The sequence below is a fragment of the Mustelus asterias genome, chromosome 9 (genome assembly GCF_964213995.1).
Source record: "Mustelus asterias chromosome 9, sMusAst1.hap1.1, whole genome shotgun sequence".
NCBI lineage: Eukaryota > Metazoa > Chordata > Chondrichthyes > Carcharhiniformes > Triakidae > Mustelus > Mustelus asterias.
In genome coordinates, this window is record NC_135809.1 from 67,481,061 (window position 1) to 67,500,866 (window position 19,806).

General features: G+C 47.0%; 1 protein-coding gene across 3 annotated transcripts; it reads right to left on the reverse strand.

The window, feature by feature from the left end:
- Positions 1-454: 454 nt before the first annotated feature.
- On the reverse strand, positions 455-13,077 carry LOC144498732 (peroxisome assembly protein 26-like). 3 transcript variants are annotated; one of them, XM_078220319.1, is made up of 6 exons: positions 12,879-13,077; positions 11,659-11,811; positions 10,359-10,678; positions 6,701-6,832; positions 5,112-5,211; positions 455-827 (listed from the first exon to the last, which is right to left on the reverse strand). In XM_078220319.1, exons 1-6 carry the CDS (start codon positions 13,046-13,048, stop codon positions 731-733), a joined length of 972 nt encoding a protein of 323 aa, XP_078076445.1. In that variant the 5' UTR covers positions 13,049-13,077; the 3' UTR covers positions 455-730. The 3 variants fall into 3 exon arrangements, with proteins under 3 accessions (XP_078076445.1, XP_078076443.1, XP_078076446.1); XM_078220317.1 differs by lacking the exon at positions 12,879-13,077 and adding an exon at positions 11,945-12,259; XM_078220320.1 differs by lacking the exons at positions 455-827; positions 12,879-13,077 and adding exons at positions 834-2,575; positions 11,945-12,256.
- Positions 13,078-19,806: the final 6,729 nt, after the last annotated feature.

Below are 19,806 nucleotides of genomic sequence, written 5' to 3' on the forward strand. Positions count from 1 at the left end.
ATGAACAAAGATTGGATAAAGTCGGTTTGTTCTCACTGGAATGACAGAGGTTGAGGAGTGACCTGATAAGAGGCCTACAAGATTATGAATGGGATGGACAGAGTGGATAGTCAGATGCTCTTTCCTCGGGTAGAAAATTCAAGTACTGGGGGAAAAATGTGTGGGGAAAAGTTTAGAGATGTGGGAGAATTTTTTTTTTTTTTACAGAGGGTGGTAAATGTCTGGAACACACTGCCCGGGGAGGCAGTGGGAGCAGGTACGATAGCGGCATTTAAGTGGCAACTAGATGAATACATGAATAGGATGGGAATGGAAGGATACGAACTCCGTAAGTGCATACAGTTTTAGTTTAGGCATGATTGGCACAGGCTTGGAGGGCCAAAGCGCCTGTTCCTGTGCCGTACTTTTCTTTGTTCTTTGTAAGGGTAGTAACTTGAATAAAAGTAGTCAAATGTATTGTCAAAAGAAGAATCTTTATACAATAAAATAACAAAGTTTATAAACAGCAACAGCAATAACTATGAAAACAGGAACACGAGTAAAACGGGTCTTGCTTGCAGAACATTCTCTTGCAGACTGAAAAGCCCTCCGAAACCCGCACATACTCAGAACCCTCAGACGGCAGTAAGACAATGACATAGGAAAAAAGGCTTATAAGAATACCGAAGCTTATTCCCCCCCCCCCTTGAATTTCTCTCCTTTCAGGAAAGAAATACAACAAAGGTAATGTCTACATCATTTCCATCCCTTCCTTCAAGAATGTGTGAGGAGTCTTGTGATTTTGTTGCGACCTATGCAAACCACAGGTGAATCTTGTAATGGTTGATCTGGAATCATAGATGAAAAGGTAGATCAAGAATCTGTAACGGAATGTTCCACTTCCACTCCCCCAGCAGAGTCAACTGGCAAACTTGGAAACACTTTGTAGTGAATGCCCACAGCAGCATTACTTTGTGCCATGTTATTTGAAACTTTTCCTGACTCTGAGTCACAATGTACACAAATATGGTCTTGGTGTCTGCAAACAACTCTTCCATTTCGCAGTCTGACGACCCAAGATATTGGTCCACTCTGGTTTAAAATTATTCATGGTAACCACTTCTGGTTACTACCAAAGTTCCTAATGTAAACCTGATCATCTGGTTTGAACTGCCTCTCTGTATTCTTCCTTCTGCTTCTCTTGTCTCCTGCTTACTTTTGCTCTTGAACTCTGGATGAAGCAGATCCAGATGAGACTTCAGTCTGCTATCAAACAGTTCCACTGGTGAGAGCTCAGTTGTGAATTCTGGTGTGATGTGGCAGGGAATAAAAATCTGGAGAGCTTTGTACTCAAAGGATCACCTACCATTCTCTTCAAACTCTCCATCAGAGTTGAACAGCTCACTCCACCAAACCATTCGAAACTGGATGAAATGGCACAGTATGCACATGGCGAATACTATTCTTTGGCATGAATTCTTGAAATAAATTTATAAACATGGTGCTCTTACCCAAAATAAACAAATCTGGTAGACCATGAGTTGCAAAAATTTGAAGTAGTTTCTCAATCGTCACAGCAGCTGTAATATTACTCATGATGTGTGCTTCCAACCATTTCAAATGCACATCTACCACAAAAAAACATGCGGTTCATAAAAGGTCCTGCAGAGTCCACATGTAGTCTGGACCACTGGCTATCAGGCCACTCCCAAGGCTGAAATGGCACTGGTGGCGCCATCTCTGGGTTACCTGACATGTTGAACAGGATTTCATTGCGTTCTCCAAGTCCAGATCCATATTCGGCCACCAAATGTATGACCTGGCTGGAATTTTCATTCTAGAAGCACCCGGATGAGCCTCACGAATTTCATCCAAGACTTGCAAACGGCATTTTTGATCCCCATAACATACATCCATCCTGCAGACTTAACTCAACCCAGTTCAATGGAATTTTGCTGAACCAGTCATGCCCCAGAAAACTTGGCCTCTTCCCTTTGACCACATGGAGGTGTGCCCTTGCTCCTTGGCTGTGATACACAATATATACATGGGATCTTGGGCTTCAAGAATAGAAACGCTGAGTCCAAAAGTAGAAAAGTTATGCTGAACCTTTATAAGGCTCTAGTTAGGCATTGGCCAGAGAGATGTGTGCCCAATTCTGGTCACCACACTTTAGGAAGGGTGTGAAGATCTTTGAGAAGGTGCGGAGGGAGATTTACCAGAATGGTTCCAAGAATGAGGGGGCTTTAGTGACAAGGTTAGGCTGGAGGAGCTGTGATTGTTCTCACTGGAGTGAAGGGCAGGTCTGATAGAGGTGTACAAGGTGAAGACAGGTTTAGATAAGGTAGGCAAAGAAACGCTGTTCCCATTGGTTGATCATACAAAGATTAGAGGACATGGATTTAAGGTTTTGTGCCGGGGTGGTGGTACAGGCAGATACAATAGGAGTGTTTATGTGGCTTTTAGATAAACACAAGAATATGTCAGGAATAGAGGGGTCTGGAGCAAGGCAGAAGGGATCAGTATTATTTGGCTTCATGTTCGGCACAACTTTGTGGGCTGAAGGGCTTGTTCTTGTGCTGTATTGTTCTATGTTCTATGAAGGAGATACAGAGAGGAATGTGAGGAGGAATGTTTTTACACTGAGTGGTAATGAGTTGGAAGCAAAGATGATAAATGATTTCAAAAGCAAATTAGAAATTAGACATTTGAAAGAAATAAACCTACAGGAAACACAGGAGTGTACAAGTCCACAGGTCCTTAAAAGGTGGCAGCACAGGGGGAGAGGGTGGTCAAGAAGGCATATGGCATGCTTGCCTTTATTGGACGGGGCATAGAATATAAAAGTTGGCATATGATGTTGCGGCTGTATAGAACGTTGGTTCGGCCACATTTGGAATACTGCGTCCAGTTCTGGTCGCCACACTACCAGAAGGACATGGAGGCTTTGGAGAGAGTACAGAAAAGGTTTACCAGGAAGTTACCTGGTATGGAGGGTCTTAGCTATGAGGAGAGATTGGGTAAACTGGGGATGTTCTCCCTGGAAAGAGGGAGGATGAGGGGCGACCTAATAGAGGTGTATAAAATTATGAAAGGCATAGATAGGGTGAACAGTGGGAAGGTTTTTCCCAGGTCAGAGGTGAAGAACACAAGGGGTCACAGGTTCAAGGTGAGGGGGGCAAGGTTCAACACAGATGTCAGGGGGACGTATTTTACACAGAGGGTGGTGGGGGCCTGGAATGCACTGCCAAGCAAGGTGATTGAGGCGGACACACTGGGAGCGTTTAAGGCTTATCTAGATAACCACATGAACAGACTGGGAATAGAGGGATACAAACAAATGGTCTAGTTGGGCACATGAGCGGCACAGGCTTGGAGGGCCGAAGGGCCTGTTCCTGTGCTGTATTGTTCTTTGAATAGTTCAGGGGAATGGGATAGACTGGATTGCTATGCAGAGATGATGTGGAGATGCCGGCGTTGGACTGGGGTAAACACAGTAAGAGTTTTAACAACACCAGGTTAAAGTCCAACAGGTTTATTTGGTAGCAAATGCCATTAGCTTTCGGAGTGCTGCTCCTTCGTCAGATGGAGTGGATAATTTGAGAGCAGATATCCACTCCATTTGACGAAGGAGCAGCGCTCCGAAAGCTAATGGCATTTGCTACCAAATAAACCTATTGGACTTTAACCTGGTGTTGTTAAAACTCTTACTGTTGCTATGCAGAGGACAGCAGAGACTCAACGAGTGGAATGGCCTCCTGTGACATAATGACTCCATTACCACAATGTAGCTGCTGATCTCTCAGGCAATGTCCAAAGTCCTTCACCATCTGGTTGGTCTCTTTCCATCATCACTCTCTTAATACAAGGTGTTCCTCCTGGTTCAGAATACCATCACCTGCAGGAAGGTGTTGCAGAACTGTGGGGTCCACTCCCACAACAGCCTCCATGTTGATGTGCTAAGAGACTGGTCCTGCACAACTGTATGCACTTTGAAGGCTGACAGGAACCCATTAAATGGCCCACTACTTGCCGCTGAGCCCACTATTCACATCCAAAACTGGATGGATGTTGTGGTCACACCATACAAAATGCTGACATGCATCCACTCTGACCTCCACTGGCATCAGGACCTGGGGATGGTTCCTGACAGGGTGTCAACAATCTTAGCAAAATCAAGCTGATAGGATCACAGCCCAGGAAACTTAATCCCAATTAATAGATAGAATTACAGTTCAGGAAACTTAACCTCAATTAACAGATAGAAACACCTCAGGAAACTTAATTCCCAACAACAAAGTCAAAACAAATGTCAAGTTTAGGTGGAACTTTAATTGCCATTTTGCTACAGATTACACACAAAAATGCACCCCATTTGATTCGCTCCATAGCATTGCCAGAGTCAGCTTCTTTGGAAATCTGTGTTGTATTGATTGCAATGGACAATCCTTCAACACAATCCATTTACAGGACAACATTCATAGAAATCATAGAAACCCTACAGTGCAGAAGGAGGCCATTCGGCCCATCGAGTCTGCACCGACCACAATCCCACCCAGGCCCTACCCCCACATATTTACCCGCTAATCCCTCTAACCTACACATCCCAGGACTCTAAGGGGCAATTTTTTTTTTTTAACCTGGCCAATCAACCTAACCCGCACATCTTTGGACTGTGGGAGGAAACCGGAGCACCCGGAGGAAACCCATGCAGACACGAGGAGAATGTGCAAACTCCACACAGACAGTGACCCGAGCCGGGAATCGAACCCGGGACCCTGGAGCTGTGAAGCAGCAGTGCTAACCACTGTGCTACCGTGCCGCCCGGTAGCTGCCGATAGACAGATCAGAAAGATCCCATGTCCAGGCTACACTAACAGCAGCAATAGATAAACAGACATAATCACTGCCCTGGCCACAGATTAGTGCGTTAATTGGAGGAGTTATTGCTGGAGAAGGTTGAACAAAACAATAACATTTCTCTAATCTGCCCCATACTGAGGCTGTAAAACAGAGAGACTTGACAATGCAGAATGGTTTGCTGATGCTGGTCACTGTGAATTTTCTCTGCTTCCAGGACTTCATCTGCATCTACTCGACAAAGACCTCAAACAGGACACACCAACACTCACTTGCCAATTCTTGCCTTGTTGTAGGGAGCAAACATAGTCTTCCAAATCTGACTGATGATGTTCCGGAGACTGGGGAGCCAAGATATGGCTGCTGGAGAGGCTTTGGAAAAAGACAGCAATAGGAACAAATAAGGTCATTGAGAAATTGATAAGCAGTCAATTGTACTGATCAGTGAGAATGGGAGTGAAGAGACGAGAGAATGGATGGAGAAAACAGACTCAACATTCCCAAAGGAATGTTGGTTCATAGGCAAAGAGTAGGGGGCTGGGACAGGTTGAGGGGGTCTTTGAAAAACCTGGGTCAGGTGGTCATTTTCTGTGCAAGAGTCCATCCCATGTGTTGGTCAGAGAAGAACTTACTGGTATCAATCCTCGAATTTCCTTACCCTACTCTTAAAATTGAAATAATATTTACTTTCTCTCAGTGCTTGCTTCTTAGATATCTCAAAGTCAGAAAGCCCAAGAGCCTCTGCCCTTTTGCAATAACCCAATCTCCTCCAACACTTGTATCTTGGTTTCAGTACTCAGGATACCACTGTAGTCGTTTCAACAAGTCACCTCTTGGCCAATCTCCACCATGCATATGGTGGTAACCCTAATACACCACAGATTAATGATTCCTATCTTGCAATTCTGAGCCTAAATAATAATTTTGGATCAGAAATTTAAAATCCAGTGTTCAAATGACCAGAAGAAATCTAAGCAACAATGCAGTTACTGTTAGGTAGACTCTTGATTGGGGACAGTTCAGTACAGATCTGCTGTGGTGATAGGATTAGCAAATCTGGGCAAAAGCCATAGTACAATGTCCTAGAATCATTGGAGCTGTTTGAAATTAGTTAAGCACTTCTAGAGAATTAGTTACGTGCTGAATAAGCTTTAGTGTCAGTAGAAAGGGAGGCAATGGCCTAGTGGTATTATCGCTAGACTATTAATCCAGAAACTCAGCTAATGTTCTGGGGGCCTGGGTTCGAATTCTGCCACGGCAGGTGATGGCATTTGAATTCAATAAAAAATAAATCTGGAATTAATAATCTACTGATGAGAAACCATTGTCAATTGTTGGAAAAACCCATCTGGTTCACTAATGTCCTTGAGGAAAGGAAATCTGTCATCTCTACCCGGTGTGGCCTACATATGATTGTAGAGCCACAGCAATGTGGTTGACTCTCAACTGCACTTTGAAATGGCCCAGCAAGCCACTTAGTTTCAAGGGCAATTAGGGATGGGCAATAAATGCTGGCCCAGCCAGCGAAGCCCATGTCCACTGAATGAAGGAAAAAAAAAGGCTTATGGAGTGGAGAGGTCTGTGAAACTAAGTGCTCCGAAAGCTTGTGATTTCAAATAAACTTATTGAATTATAACCTGGTGTCGTGTGACCTCTCATCTTGACAACCCCAGCCCAACACCAGCATCTCCACATCATGGCTCATATTGTCAGGAGGGATAGATACTCGTAATAAAAGAGTCTTACTGACTGCTCTGAGAACAGCATTGTCAGAGTTCAGGGAAAAATGTCATCTACATCCATGTCTTTGGAGAAAGAAGTTGGGAGAAAGGGGAAACATCAACTAGTGGAACACACTCACCAGGGTCCAGTCTGACAATCAGCAGGTAGGCTAAAAACACAGCCAAAAATAACTTGCGAAGAAATATTGAATGTAGACACCTAGTGGACAAGGCCAGGACTTGCTGGATAACTTTGAAGAAAGAGTTTTCTGCTGGAGAGAGAGAGAAGATACGACATCATAACGAGCTTCCATCATTTTTCTAAAACTCAATTGCGTCAATACTGTTAAGAGCATGCAAGATGGGAGTTTGTTCAGGACAGTGGTTGAATCAAGTTTCAAGCTAACAGAGGCATAGGAGAGGATTGCAGCAGCGGTTGAGTTGAGACAGAGAGTTGGGCAATATCAGAGATAGAAATTGATGGTCTTAGTGATGGTGTGAATGTGTAGTCATAAGCACGTCTGAATCAAATATGAAATGAAGGTTACAAATGGTCTGGTTTAGCCTGAGACAGTAGTCAAGGACAGGGATCGAGTTGGTGACTAAGAAACAGAATGTGTGTGGGGTAACTGGGGATGAGGACTGCCAATGTCTTCCTAATATTTAATGGCAGAAAGTTTGGTCTCATGCAGACATCATATAAACAACTTGGTAACTCTGAAGCAGTGGGGGAGTAGGAGGGAGAGCTGGACGCCGTCAGTGTACATGAGGCAACTGACATTGTGCTTTTGGATAATGTCACTGAGTAACAGAAGGATCTTTAGTGCACTACAGGTTTGATGGTGAAGGGATGGGAAGAGAAGCCATTGAAGATGATTCTCTTTGTGAGTGGAAAATCATGTCTCACAAATTGGAGTGAGTTTTTTGAAGGGGTAACCAAGAAGGTAGATGAGGACAGTGCAGTTGATGTTATCTACATGGACTTTAACAAGGCCTTTGATAAGGTACCGCAAGATAGGTTGTTGCATAAAGTTAAATCTCACAAGATCCAGGGTGTCATAGCCAAATGGATACAAAATTGGCTTGATGACTTGGCCCAGCAAGTCATCAAGTGACTTGGCTTAGGGTTCTGAAGACTGTGGAGGAACAGAGAGATCTTGGGGTTCATATCCACAGATCTCTAAAGGTTGCCACTCAAGTGGATAGAGCTGTGAAGAAGGCCTATAGTGTGTTAGCTTTTATTAACAGGGGGTTGGAGTTTAAGAGCCGTGGGGTTATGCTGCAACTGTACAGGACCTTGGTGAGACCACATTTGGAGTATTGTGTGCAGTTCTGGTCACCTCACTATAGGAAGGATGTGGAAGCGCTGGAAAGAGTGCAGAGGAGATTTACCAGGATGCTGCCTGGTTTGGAGGGTAGGTCTTATGAGGAAAGGTTGAGGGAGCTAGGGCTGTTCTCTCTGGAGCGGAGGAGGCTGAGGGGAGACTTAATAGAGGTTTATAAAATGATGAAGGGGATAGATAGAGTGAACGTTCAAAGACTATTTCCTCGGGTGGATGGAGCTATTACAAGGGGGCATAACTATAGGGTTCGTGGTGGGAGATACAGGAAGGATATCAGAGGTAGGTTCTTTACGCAGAGAGTGGTTGGGGTGTGGAATGGACTGCCTGCAGTGATAGTGGAGTCAGACACTTTAGGAACATTTAAGCGGTTATTGGGTAGGCACATGGAGCACACCAGGATGATAGGGAGTGGGATAGCTTGATCTTGGTTTCAGATAAAGCTCGGCACAACATCGTGGGCCGAAGGGCCTGTTCTGTGCTGTACTGTTCGATGTTCTATGACAGAAGGTGGTTGTACTTTAAACTGGAGGCCTGTGACCAGCGGTGTGCCTCAGAGATCAGTGCTGGGTCCACTGTTATTTGTCATTTATATTAATGAGTTGGATGAGAATATAGGAGGCATGGTTAGTAAGTTTGCAGATGACACCAAGATTTGTGGCATAGTGGACAGTGAAGAAGGTTATCTTGGATTGCAATGGGATCTTGATCAATTGTGTCAGTGGGCTGACGAATGGCAGATGGAGTTTGATTTAGATAAATGTGAGGTGATGCATTTTGGTAGATTGAACCAGGGCAGGACTTACTCAGTTAATGGTAGGGCGTTGGGGAGAGCTACAGAACAAAAAGATCTAGGGGTACAGGTTCATAGCTCCTTGAAAGTGGAGTCACAGGTGGACAGATTGGTGAAGAAGGCATTCAGCATGTTTGGTTTCATTGGTCAGAATATTGAATACAGGAGTTGGAATGTCTTGTTGAAGTTGTACAATACATTGGTAAGGCCACATTTGGAATACTGTATACAGTTCTGGTCACCCCATTATAGAAAGGAGATTATTGAACTGAAAAGAGTACAGAAAAGATTTACTGGGATGCTACTGGGACTTGATGGTTGGAGTTATAAGGAGAGGCTGGATAGACTGGGAACTTTTTCTCTGGAGCGTAGAAGACCGTGGGGTGATCTTATAGAGGTCTATAAAATAATGAGGGGCATCGATCAACCAATATCTTTTCCCAAAGGTAGGGGAGTCTAAAACTAGAGGGCATAGGTTTAAGGTGAGGGGGGAGATACACAAAAGTGTCCAGAGGGGCAATTTTTTCAGAGGGTAGTGGGCATCTGGAACAAGCTGCCAGAAGTCGTAGTAGAGGCAGGTACAATTTTGTCTTTTAAAAAGCATTTAGACAGTTACACGGGTAAGATAGGTATAGACGGATATGGGCCAAATGCGGGCAATTGGGACTAGCTTTGGGGTTTAAAAAAAGAGGGCGGCATGGACAAGTTGGGCCAAAGGAACTGTTTCCATGCTGTAAACCTCCATGACTATGACTGAATAGTAAAGAATGGAAGCAAGAGAGGTATTGGTGAAGGGGGACACAGTCACACAAGATATCATTTGTGACTTTGCTAAGAGAAGTTTCAAAGCTACAGCATGGGCTGGGGGAGGTGGGGAGAGAGAGGGAGTGCTGGGAAGAAGCCAGTGGGAGATGGAGAGGTGATTTTGATGATACCGTTGGGAGTGATGTAGAGAAGTTGGTGGCAATGTTTACTTTTCCCATTCCTGGGAATAATTATTCATTATAAATTTCCTGAAGTTGTTAACTCAATAACACGTGTTTACAAGAGTCCATTTATTCTGTTGCTAGCAGAGTATGAATAGATGATATACTCTGACAAACATACTGATGTGTGAATTACCTCATTCTGTCCCCCACACTGTTTTTAAAGTCTATTTATTAGTGTCACAACTAGGCTTACACTGCAATGAAGTTACTGTGAAAATTCCCTAGTCACCACACTCCAGTGCCTGTTCGGGTACACTGAGGAAGAATTTAGTGTGACCAATGCACCTAACCAGCATGTCCGCACATAGACTCCGCACAGACAGTGATCCATGCCAGGAATCAAATCCTGGTCCCTGGCGCTGTGAGGCAGCAGTATTGTATTTTTATTAACCACTGAGCCATGTGTGGGCAACCTCAGCACTGGGCAACCACAGTAGGATTGAGCTTGTATGATGTTTCTTCACTTCCTTCATGGTTCAGTATCCTGTTGATGAGTATCTAATGCAGACCAGAACAGTGTGGAGGGCGGGCTGTTAGCACCCATTAACTAAGTATCCCTGTCAGTTCAGGGAAAAGGGGTAAACAGCCTTGCGGAGCAGCAGCTGTACTTTTGCTGGATGAGGATAAACATAGTTACACAGAGTGAGGGAGGGAATCCGCACTGGAACGTCATTACCTGGCTGTCTGCGCTGGCTACAGCCTGCTGGGATGAGGCTCCTGCTGTCCACTGACGCTTGCTCCATTTGCTGGGTCCTCCTATTCTCTATGACTTGTAGCATTGTTCCCCTCTGCTGCTCTGTCAACAATACCGTGTCCAGAATCACTTCTTCTGCTTCTGCATGAAGCCCAAGCGGTAGCAGCACATGCAGCAGATACATCTCCAACACCAGCCCTGGACCACAGCCCAGGGCACTCGGACTATTGCAGTACTTCAGCCAGATTTCAACTGTTTGGTGCACGCGGCCTGGCTCTCCAACCTTGCTGTACAGAGCGATGCTGGTAAACACAAGACAATAAACAACTTTATCAGCTTCGAATGTGGTTAGCACTGCTACCTCACAGCTCCAGGGACCTGGGTTCGATTCCCAGATTGTCTATGTCGAGTTTGCACCTTCTCCCCATGTCTGCGTGGGTCTCCTCCAGGTGCTCCGGTTTCCTCCCACACTCCAAAGATGTGCAGGTTAGGTTAATTGGCCATGCTAAATTGTCCCTTAGTGTCCCAGGATGTGTAGGTTAGAGGGGTTAGCGGGGTAAATACGTGGAGTTGTGGGGATAGGGCCTGGGGTAAGATTATGGTCGATGCAGACTCGATGGGTCGAATGGCCTCCTTCTGTACTGTAGGATTCTATGAATATTTGAAGAGTTTAAAGAATTTGCATTTAAGAAAAAAGGGACGTCATGGTGGTGCAGTGGTTAGCACTGCTGCCTCACAGCGCCAGGAACCCGGGTTCAATTCCGGATTCGGATCACTGTCTGTGTGGAGTTTGCACATTCTCCCCATGTCTGCGTGGGTTTCCTCCCACAGTCCAAAGATGTGCAAGTTAGGTTGATCGGCTCTGCTAAATTGACCCTAGTGTCAGGGGATTAGCTGGGTAAATATGTGGGATTACGAGAATAGAATCTGGCTGGGATTGTGGTCGGTGCAGACTCGATGGGCCAAATGGCCTCCTTCCACACTGTGGGGATTCTATGATTCTGAACAGCACAGGGTTACATACAGGGTAAAGCTCCCTCTAAGCTGTCCCAAACAATACACAGTGCTTATACGGAGCTCTGAGCTTTTGGAACATAGAATATAATCCATACAGTGCAGAAGGAGGCCATTCAGCCCATCAATACCTGCACCGAAAACAATTCCATCCTATCCCCATTCACACATTTCACACAGTATAAGCCCATTCAGCCCAGCATCCCGAAGCCTGTGTGAGATTAATGTTGATGTGTATTCCACTTTCAAAAAAGATGAATAAACTCACCAGATTTGGAGGATTTTGGCAGGTATTTTCTCTGGGATCTCATAGATTTCAAGAACCCAGCCCAACACCTGCTCCCACTGGTTCAGTTCAGCTAGAGCCTGAATTCCAATGATGCACAAGGAGAACCTCACATCGCTGCTGCTCCGGAGAGTGCTGAATGAAGAGGAGAAGACAGAATCAAACTGTTAAATGAGTGATCCACATGCAACACATACCATCAGAAAATATATGGGCAATAGCAGTCTCCCAAGTGGGTAACAGAAACCTCAGAGACAGAGACACATACCTCACAGTGAACTCCACACATTTGGTCATTGTTTTTTTTTCAATCAAAGAATACTTACAGTGCAGAAGGCCAGGCCATTCAGCCCATCGAGTCTGCACCGACTTTGACAGTGTATCAACCCAGGCCCCATAACCCCACACATTCACCATGACCAATTCACTTAACCTACACATCTTTGCACACTAAGGGGCAACTTTGCAGGGGCAATCCACTTAACCCGCACATCTCTGCACCGTGGGAGGAAACCGGAGCACCCGGAAGAAACCCACGCAAATATGGGGAAAACTTGCAAACCCAAGGCTGGAATTGAAGCTGGGTCCCTAACGTTACACATACCCAGTGTCACTCCTCCTCCCCTCACCCGGTATCAAGCCTCCACTCTCTCCCTGCCCCCACCCTCACCCCCCCAATCACCACACTCCCTGACTATTCCCCACCCTCATCCCCCTACCCACCAGCCTCCCACTGTCCCCACCCCCAATCTCTCTCCCTGCCCCCACACTCCCTCACCCCCCAATCACTACACTCCCTGACTATTCCCCACCCTCATCCCCCTACCCACCAGCCTCCCACTGTCCCCACCCCCACCCCTCATCTCTCTCCCTGCCCCCACACCCCCCAATCACCACACTCCCTGACTATTCCCCACCCTCATCCCCCTACCCACCAGCCTCCCACTGTCCCCACCCCCACCCCTCATCTCTCTCCCTGCCCCCACACTCCCTCACCCCCAATCACCACACTCCCTGACTATTCCCCAACCTCATCCCCCTACCCACCAGCCTCCCACTGTCCCCACCCCCACCCCCACCCCCACCCCTCATCTCTCTCCCTGTCCCCACCCCCCTCGCCCCTAATCACCACACTCTGACTATTCCCCACCCTCATCCCCCTACCCACCAGCCTCCCACTGTCCCCACCCCTCATCTCTCACCTGCTCCCGCTCTGCTCCAGGCCTCGCACTGAAGCCTCCAGAGCTCCCGGGAAATCTCTCTGCAGCTGCAGTCTCTCCGCAGCCCGGAGCACAGCAGTCAATCCGGGGCCTCCCGCCTGCCCGGGGCCATCGCACAATTTGCGCGGCTCCGGGAGCGCCGAACCCCGCATGGCCCCACCCCTTGACCTGGCGTGCCCCTGAACCCGCGTGGCCCCGCCCCTGAACCCGCGTGGCCCCGCCCCCTGAACCCGCGTGGCCCCGCCCCCTGAACCCGCGTGGCCCCGCCCTCCAGCAGGTGGCTGAAACTACCCTGGGGTTTCCCTTCGTGCAGGTAGGAGACAGTCTGCTTCGTGGTCAGCACGTTGTGATTGAACTTGGGAGATCAAAGAACACAACAAGAAGCCGTTAGCAGAGAAGGCAGTACAGCTGCAGGAGGGAGAGCTTTCACATCAAGAGATATATAGATATAGATATATAGCTCTGTCAGACATGCAGCACATCAGTCCAAAGATGTGCGGGTTAGGTTGATTGGCCATGTTAAATTGACCCTAATGTCAGGGGATTAGCAGTGTATATATGTGGAGTTATGGGAAAAGGGCCTGGGTGGGATTGTGGTTAGTGCTGACTCGATGGGCTGAATGGCTTCCTTCTGTATTGTAGGGATTCTATGACTCCAGTACCTACCTGCCAGTTAATTATGGACAGTAAGAAGTCTCACAACACCAGGTTAAAGTCCAACAGGTTTATTTGGCAGCACTAGCTTTCGGAGCCTAAAGCTCCTTCTTCAGGTGAGTGAGGACTTGCGTTAACAAACCGGGCATATAAAGACACAAACTCAATTTACAAGATAATGGTTGGATAATGCCCGGTGCAGATAATGCCCGTGACTGCTGAAGTGTTCCCCGACTGGAAGAGAACACTCCTGCCTGGTGATTGAGCAGCGTTCATTCATTCGTTGTCGTAGCGCCTGCATGATCTCCCCAATGTACCATGCCTTGGGACATCCTTTCCTGCAGCGTATCAGGTAGACAACGTTGGCTGAGTCGCAAGAGTATGTACCATGTACCTGGTGGATGGTGTTCTCACGTGAGATGATGGCATCCATGTCGATGATCGATGAACAACCGCACAACCTCAGACCATTGTCCGCAGCAAACTACCCAGCCTCCAGTCGGTGAACACTTCAGCAGTCACGGGCATTCAGCCTCTGATCTTCGGGTAAGCGTTCTCCAAGGCGGCCTTCACGACACACGACAATGCAGAATCGCTGAGCAGAAACTGATAGCCAAGTTCCGCACACATGAGGACGGCCTCAACCAGGATCTTGGGTTCATGTCACACTATCTGTAACCTCCACGACTTGCCTGGGCTTGCAAAATCTCACTAACTGTCCTGGCTGGAGACAATACACATCTCTTTAACCCTCTCTCCACTCACATTGTCTGTACCTTTCAGACTTGATTACCTGTAAAGACTCGCATTCCAACCATTATCTTGTAAATTGAGTTTGTGTCTCTATATGCCCTGTTTGTGAACGCAAGTCCTCACTCACCTGAAGAAGGAGCTTGAGGCTCCGAAAGCTAGTGCTGCCAAATAAACCTGTTGGACTTTAATCTGGTGTTGTGAGATTTCTTACTGTGCTTACCCTAGTCGAACGCCAACATCTCCACATCATAGTTAATTATGGACACAGAACAGTTCAACAATCGGCAGATTCCCCACTTTGAGGATGGCCTTTGAAATCTGACATCAGCTCAGTGAGAGCCAAGCTTTACTTGCCTCTGCAATGGAAAGAAATGGGAGCTGGGAGTCATGAGGGCAGGATGGCGAGATAGGTGAGCTGGAGGTGAGGTTGGGTTGGGTTGGGTTGGGTTGGGGGGGGGGGCAATAGGGAGGGTCTGGAGTTGGAGGTTATGGGAAGGACAGGAATTGGAGGCTATGGGGAGCGACAGGAATTGGAGGCTATGAGGAGGGACAGGAGTTGCAGGTTATGGGGAGGGTCTGGAGTTGGAGGAGGGGACAATAACTGGATGTGCGTCCATCGGCATTACTTGGAATAGCTTTGGTTCCCTTATCTAAAGAACGATATCCTGGAATTGGAGGCATTCCAGAGAAGGTTCACTCGGTTGATCCCAGGCATGGAGGGATTTTGTTATGAGGAGAGGTTGAGTAGGTTGGACCTTTACTCACTGGAGTTTAGAAGAATGTGAGGTGACCTTATTGAGACATATAGGATTATCAGAGGTTTTGAGAGAGTGTTTCTTCTGATGGGAGAGTTGAGGACCAGAGGACATAATCTCAGAGTAAGGGGTCATCCATTTAAGACAGAGATGAGGAATTTCTTCTGAGGGTAGTGAATCTGTGGAATTCTTTATCACAGAGGGTTGTAGAGGCTGGGTCATTCAGTATGGTCAAGGCTGAGATAGATTTTTAATCAGTAAGGGAATGAAGGATTATGGGGATAAAGTGGAGTTGTGGATTATCAGATCAGTCATGATCTCATCGAATGGCAGAGCCGCCTTGATGGGCTGAATGGGCTAATTCTTATACTGTATTTTATGATCTTATTATTTTCAAGAATGAATAAAACATTTTCCTGTAAAATGTGATGTAATGGTATGTTTCTGAATGCTCACAAAAATATACTTATGTTTGAAAAGCTTTGATTTTCTTGGCAAAATGTGTTTCTTACAAAGAGAGATTTTTGAAGTATAGAATCCCTACATTGCAGGAGGCCATTCAGTCCATGGAATCTGAAACCGACTCTCCCTCCCAACGTCCCACCCAGGCCCCATCGCCGGAGCCCCATGGAATCTGAAACCGACTCTCCCTCCCAACGTCCCACCCAGGCCCCATCGCCGGAGCCCCATGGAATCTGAAACCGACTCTCCCTCCCAACGTCCCACCCAGGCCCCATCGCCGGAGCCCCATGGAATCTGAAACCGACTCTCCCTCCCAACGTCCCACCCAGGCCCCATCGCCGGAGCCCCATGGAATCTGAAACCGACTCTCCCTCCCAACGTCCCACCCAGGCCCCATCGCCGGAGCCCCATGGAATCTGAAACCGACTCTCCCTCCCAACGTCCCACCCAGGCCCCATCGCCGGAGCCCCATGGAATCTGAAACCGACTCTCCCTCCCAACGTCCCACCCAGGCCCCATCGCCGGAGCCCCATGGAATCTGAAACCGACTCTCCCTCCCAACGTCCCACCCAGGCCCCATCGCCGGAGCCCCATGGAATCTGAAACCGACTCTCCCTCCCAACGTCCCACCCAGGCCCCATCGCCGGAGCCCCATGGAATCTGAAACCGACTCTCCCTCCCAACGTCCCACCCAGGCCCCATCGCCGGAGCCCCATGGAATCTGAAACCGACTCTCCCTCCCAACGTCCCACCCAGGCCCCATCGCCGGAGCCCCATGGAATCTGAAACCGACTCTCCCTCCCAACGTCCCACCCAGGCCCCATCGCCGGAGCCCCATGGAATTCTAGTTGCCCTCAAAAATTGTCAGATTTGATTGCAGAAGGCACTCTCAACGTTTTGGTGGTCTACTGTGATTTTTATTAATGTACAAAAGGTTTTGTTATCCAGCATTTAATTTATACACCTTTCAAGCATTTCAGTTTAATGAAATAAACAAGGACAGTAATTGACTCTTTAATTCATTCAACTATTTCTCTTTTTAACACTTCAGCCATCAACTCAAACTTAAACAGTTGCTACTCATTAACTCTTTTACTGAACTTTAACTCTTAACTGAACATCAACTCTGAACTGAATTTTAACTCTTAACTAAAACATTAACTTTAATTATTTAACTGAAAATAGATACTACCAAGGTTAGGAAAAGCCTTGGCCAAGAAATTTCCCCTATGTAGAATCTGCCTTCTTCTCCGAAGCATCCTTCAGGGCACATGTCTTACAAAGGACCGCAGTGACTTTTATCCACAAATCCTCCACTTACTTCCAGAAGATTTTCTATAATCCAGTCCGATCACATGGCTCGAACATCCAATGAAATTACTTGTTGACAACATCATGACACTTCACATGACATGTAAAGTTTATTTATTAGTCACAAGTAAGGCTTACATTAACACTGCAATTAAGTTACTGTGAAATTCCCCTAGTCACCACACTAGGTTGACCCCAGGCATGGAGGGATTTTGTGATGAGAGGTTGAGTAGATTGAACCTTTACTCACCTGTTCAGGTCAATGCATCTAACCAGACTTTCACACTATGGGGGGAACCGGAGCACCCGGAGGAAACCCACGCAGACATGGGGAGAATGTGCAAACTCCACACAGACAGTGACCCAAGCCAGGAATTGAACCTGGGTCCCTGGCGCTGTGAGGCAGCAGTGCCAACCACTGTGCCACCCCTTTGTACCACACGTAATGGCAATAAAGTTTGAGGCCATGATGTCTGAGTCAATTTAAACAACTTCCCTTATTTGACCAACACAGGAAGCTTCATATCACAGTTCCCAAACCAGGTAACTGAATCAGAGCAACTTTATGACCTGCATCCGGTTTCAATTATAAATTGACCAAAAATCCCAGCATGCTTAAGTCTCAGCCAGAATAGCCATTTTAAAGCCACTATTGTTGTTAAATCATTGTTGCAGCCCTTCTTCCTCTGATCACAGTTTTGAATTTTGTTTGAAAAGTTTTGAATTGTTTTAGAGAAAGTACTTATCTCACCGTGTTCTGTACTATTTGAGGTGTTAATTTTTATGAATGCCCCTCAAAGTTTGAGACATTTTTGAAATGTCTTGACTTCATCACAAATAGTATTAATCTCACTGTGTTGAACATTTTTGCAATCTACTGCTATTTGAATGTTTACAGATTTTAGAGACATTTTTGAAAAGTTTTGGTTTTCTTGCCAGAATACTTAACTCACCGAGTGAAACTTTTTTTGATGATAACAAAAGAAAAAAACCGCTTGAAATAAAACAGAAAATGCTGGAAACACTTAGCAAGTCTGGCAGCATTTGTGGAGAGAGGAGTAGAGTTAATGTTTCAAGTCTAAAATGACTTCTTCAGAACCCGAAGAATTCCAAATAATAGTCACCCTGGATTTTTCAGGTAACAGCAATTTACCTCAATCTAGCCAACGGCTGAGAACTCCACTACCTGGTGAACCTGCGATCTGAGCAGATGCAAAGCATGGCAGGGTGACTGAAGCATGCTCTGTTGGGTTTGTTATGTTTTTGTTATAAGGCTCAGCCATCTTGACATTGGCGCTGTGTCTGTGCGGCCTGAAAACAAGGATCTCCAGACCCAGGTTTTAGGTGCCTGAAGAGAGAGAGCCCTGGGACCGATAGAGGGGACTCAGGGAGATGTCCCAGAGAGAGCAAGCCCACCAGGGAAGGAGTCACTGGGTGGGAGACCGTCGGGAGGAGGAGACCACCAGTTGGAACAACTGGGGGTGCGGGGGAGGAACCAGGAGACTCCAAGTAATGAGGGCTGAGGAGAAGCCCAGAAGAGCTGAAAAGGCAGTGGAAGGTTGGTGGCTCTGTGCTACAGGCCATTAGGTCAAAGGTAACCCTTTAGAGCAATGGTGTGGCTGAAGAGCTGGAGTTGTGCCTGTACATTGGTGGAGTGCAGCCTTGGGAAGCGAGTATAGAATAAAATATAGTCTAAGGAATAAAGAAAAATCATAAGGAGATGAAACGGGTCTTTTTATTCTGACTGCCTCCTTTATAATGGTCTCCCACCCAGGGACAGCATGGTGATGCTGTGGTTTGCATTGCTGCCTCACAGTGCCAGGGACTGGGACCAATTCCAGCCTTGGGTAACTGTGTGGAGTTTGCACATTCTCCCTGTGTGTGGGCCAGTTTCCAACCCACACCACCCCCCCCCCCCCCAGAGATGTGCAGGCAGGTTGCTTGGCCATGCTAAATTGACCTTTAGTGTCCAAAGTAATGTAGGTTAGGAGATTATGGCTTACGGAGACAGAGGGTAGGATTTGCAGGCTGCACTCTCCTCATGACCGGAAAATTCCACCTGAGGTCATCAGACCATTGCATGGTCCAGTCCGATTCCCGTGGCAGGTGTGTAATAAATCCAAGGAGGCGAAAGGTCCTATTACCAAAAAGTTCCTTTATTTACAAGATAAACTGCAACATGAGAGTGCTCCCTGCATCAGCAGGCAAAGAGACTGACATGCTTTAAATATAGAACATGAGGCTCCCTGATTGGGCCATCAATTAGGATCATCAGGGACATCTTTTTGCGTTCAACCAAATAAACAAAATCAACTTGGGGACAACTCAAAAGGGGCAGCTCCCTGAAAGGAGGGAAACCGCCTGAAACAAAAGACAAAGCAGAAAGGAAACTTAAAACATCAAATTAAAATGTGATTAAAGGGGTCAATAATACATTCCCGTCCCTCGGTGCCGAGCAGGCACGGAAGGCATCAACGGTGCCCTTGGACCCCGCATGCTCCCTTTCCAGGGACACCCGGCCGCGAATGTAACTGTGGTAGAGGCGCAGACAATCGGGTTGGATGACCTAGTCGATCGCCCGCTTCCTGGACCTTGTCAGGCCCAGGAACAGGTTCATGAGGAGGTCCTCCTCCTTCCCCGCCCCCCTCCGCACCTGGTGCCCATGGATCAGGAGCGTGGGGCTGAAGTGCAAAAAAAAACCATCAACAAAAGGTTTTTGAGGAAACTGAAAAGGTTGTGCAGCCTATAACATAGAATAAAGACATGGTCCACGGACTCCACAAGGTTGCAAAAAGTGCAGGCTTGGGAGCCCGTGAACCGGTACAACCTACAATTGTACTGCCACGTACAGCACCCTCCACCTCAGGTCCGCAAGATAGTGGGGGGAGATCCCTCCATAAAGGGACCTCCACTGGAGACTTCCGCCGCCCTGCGGCAACCAGGCCCACCAAGGTGTACCCGGGCAACAACGCAGT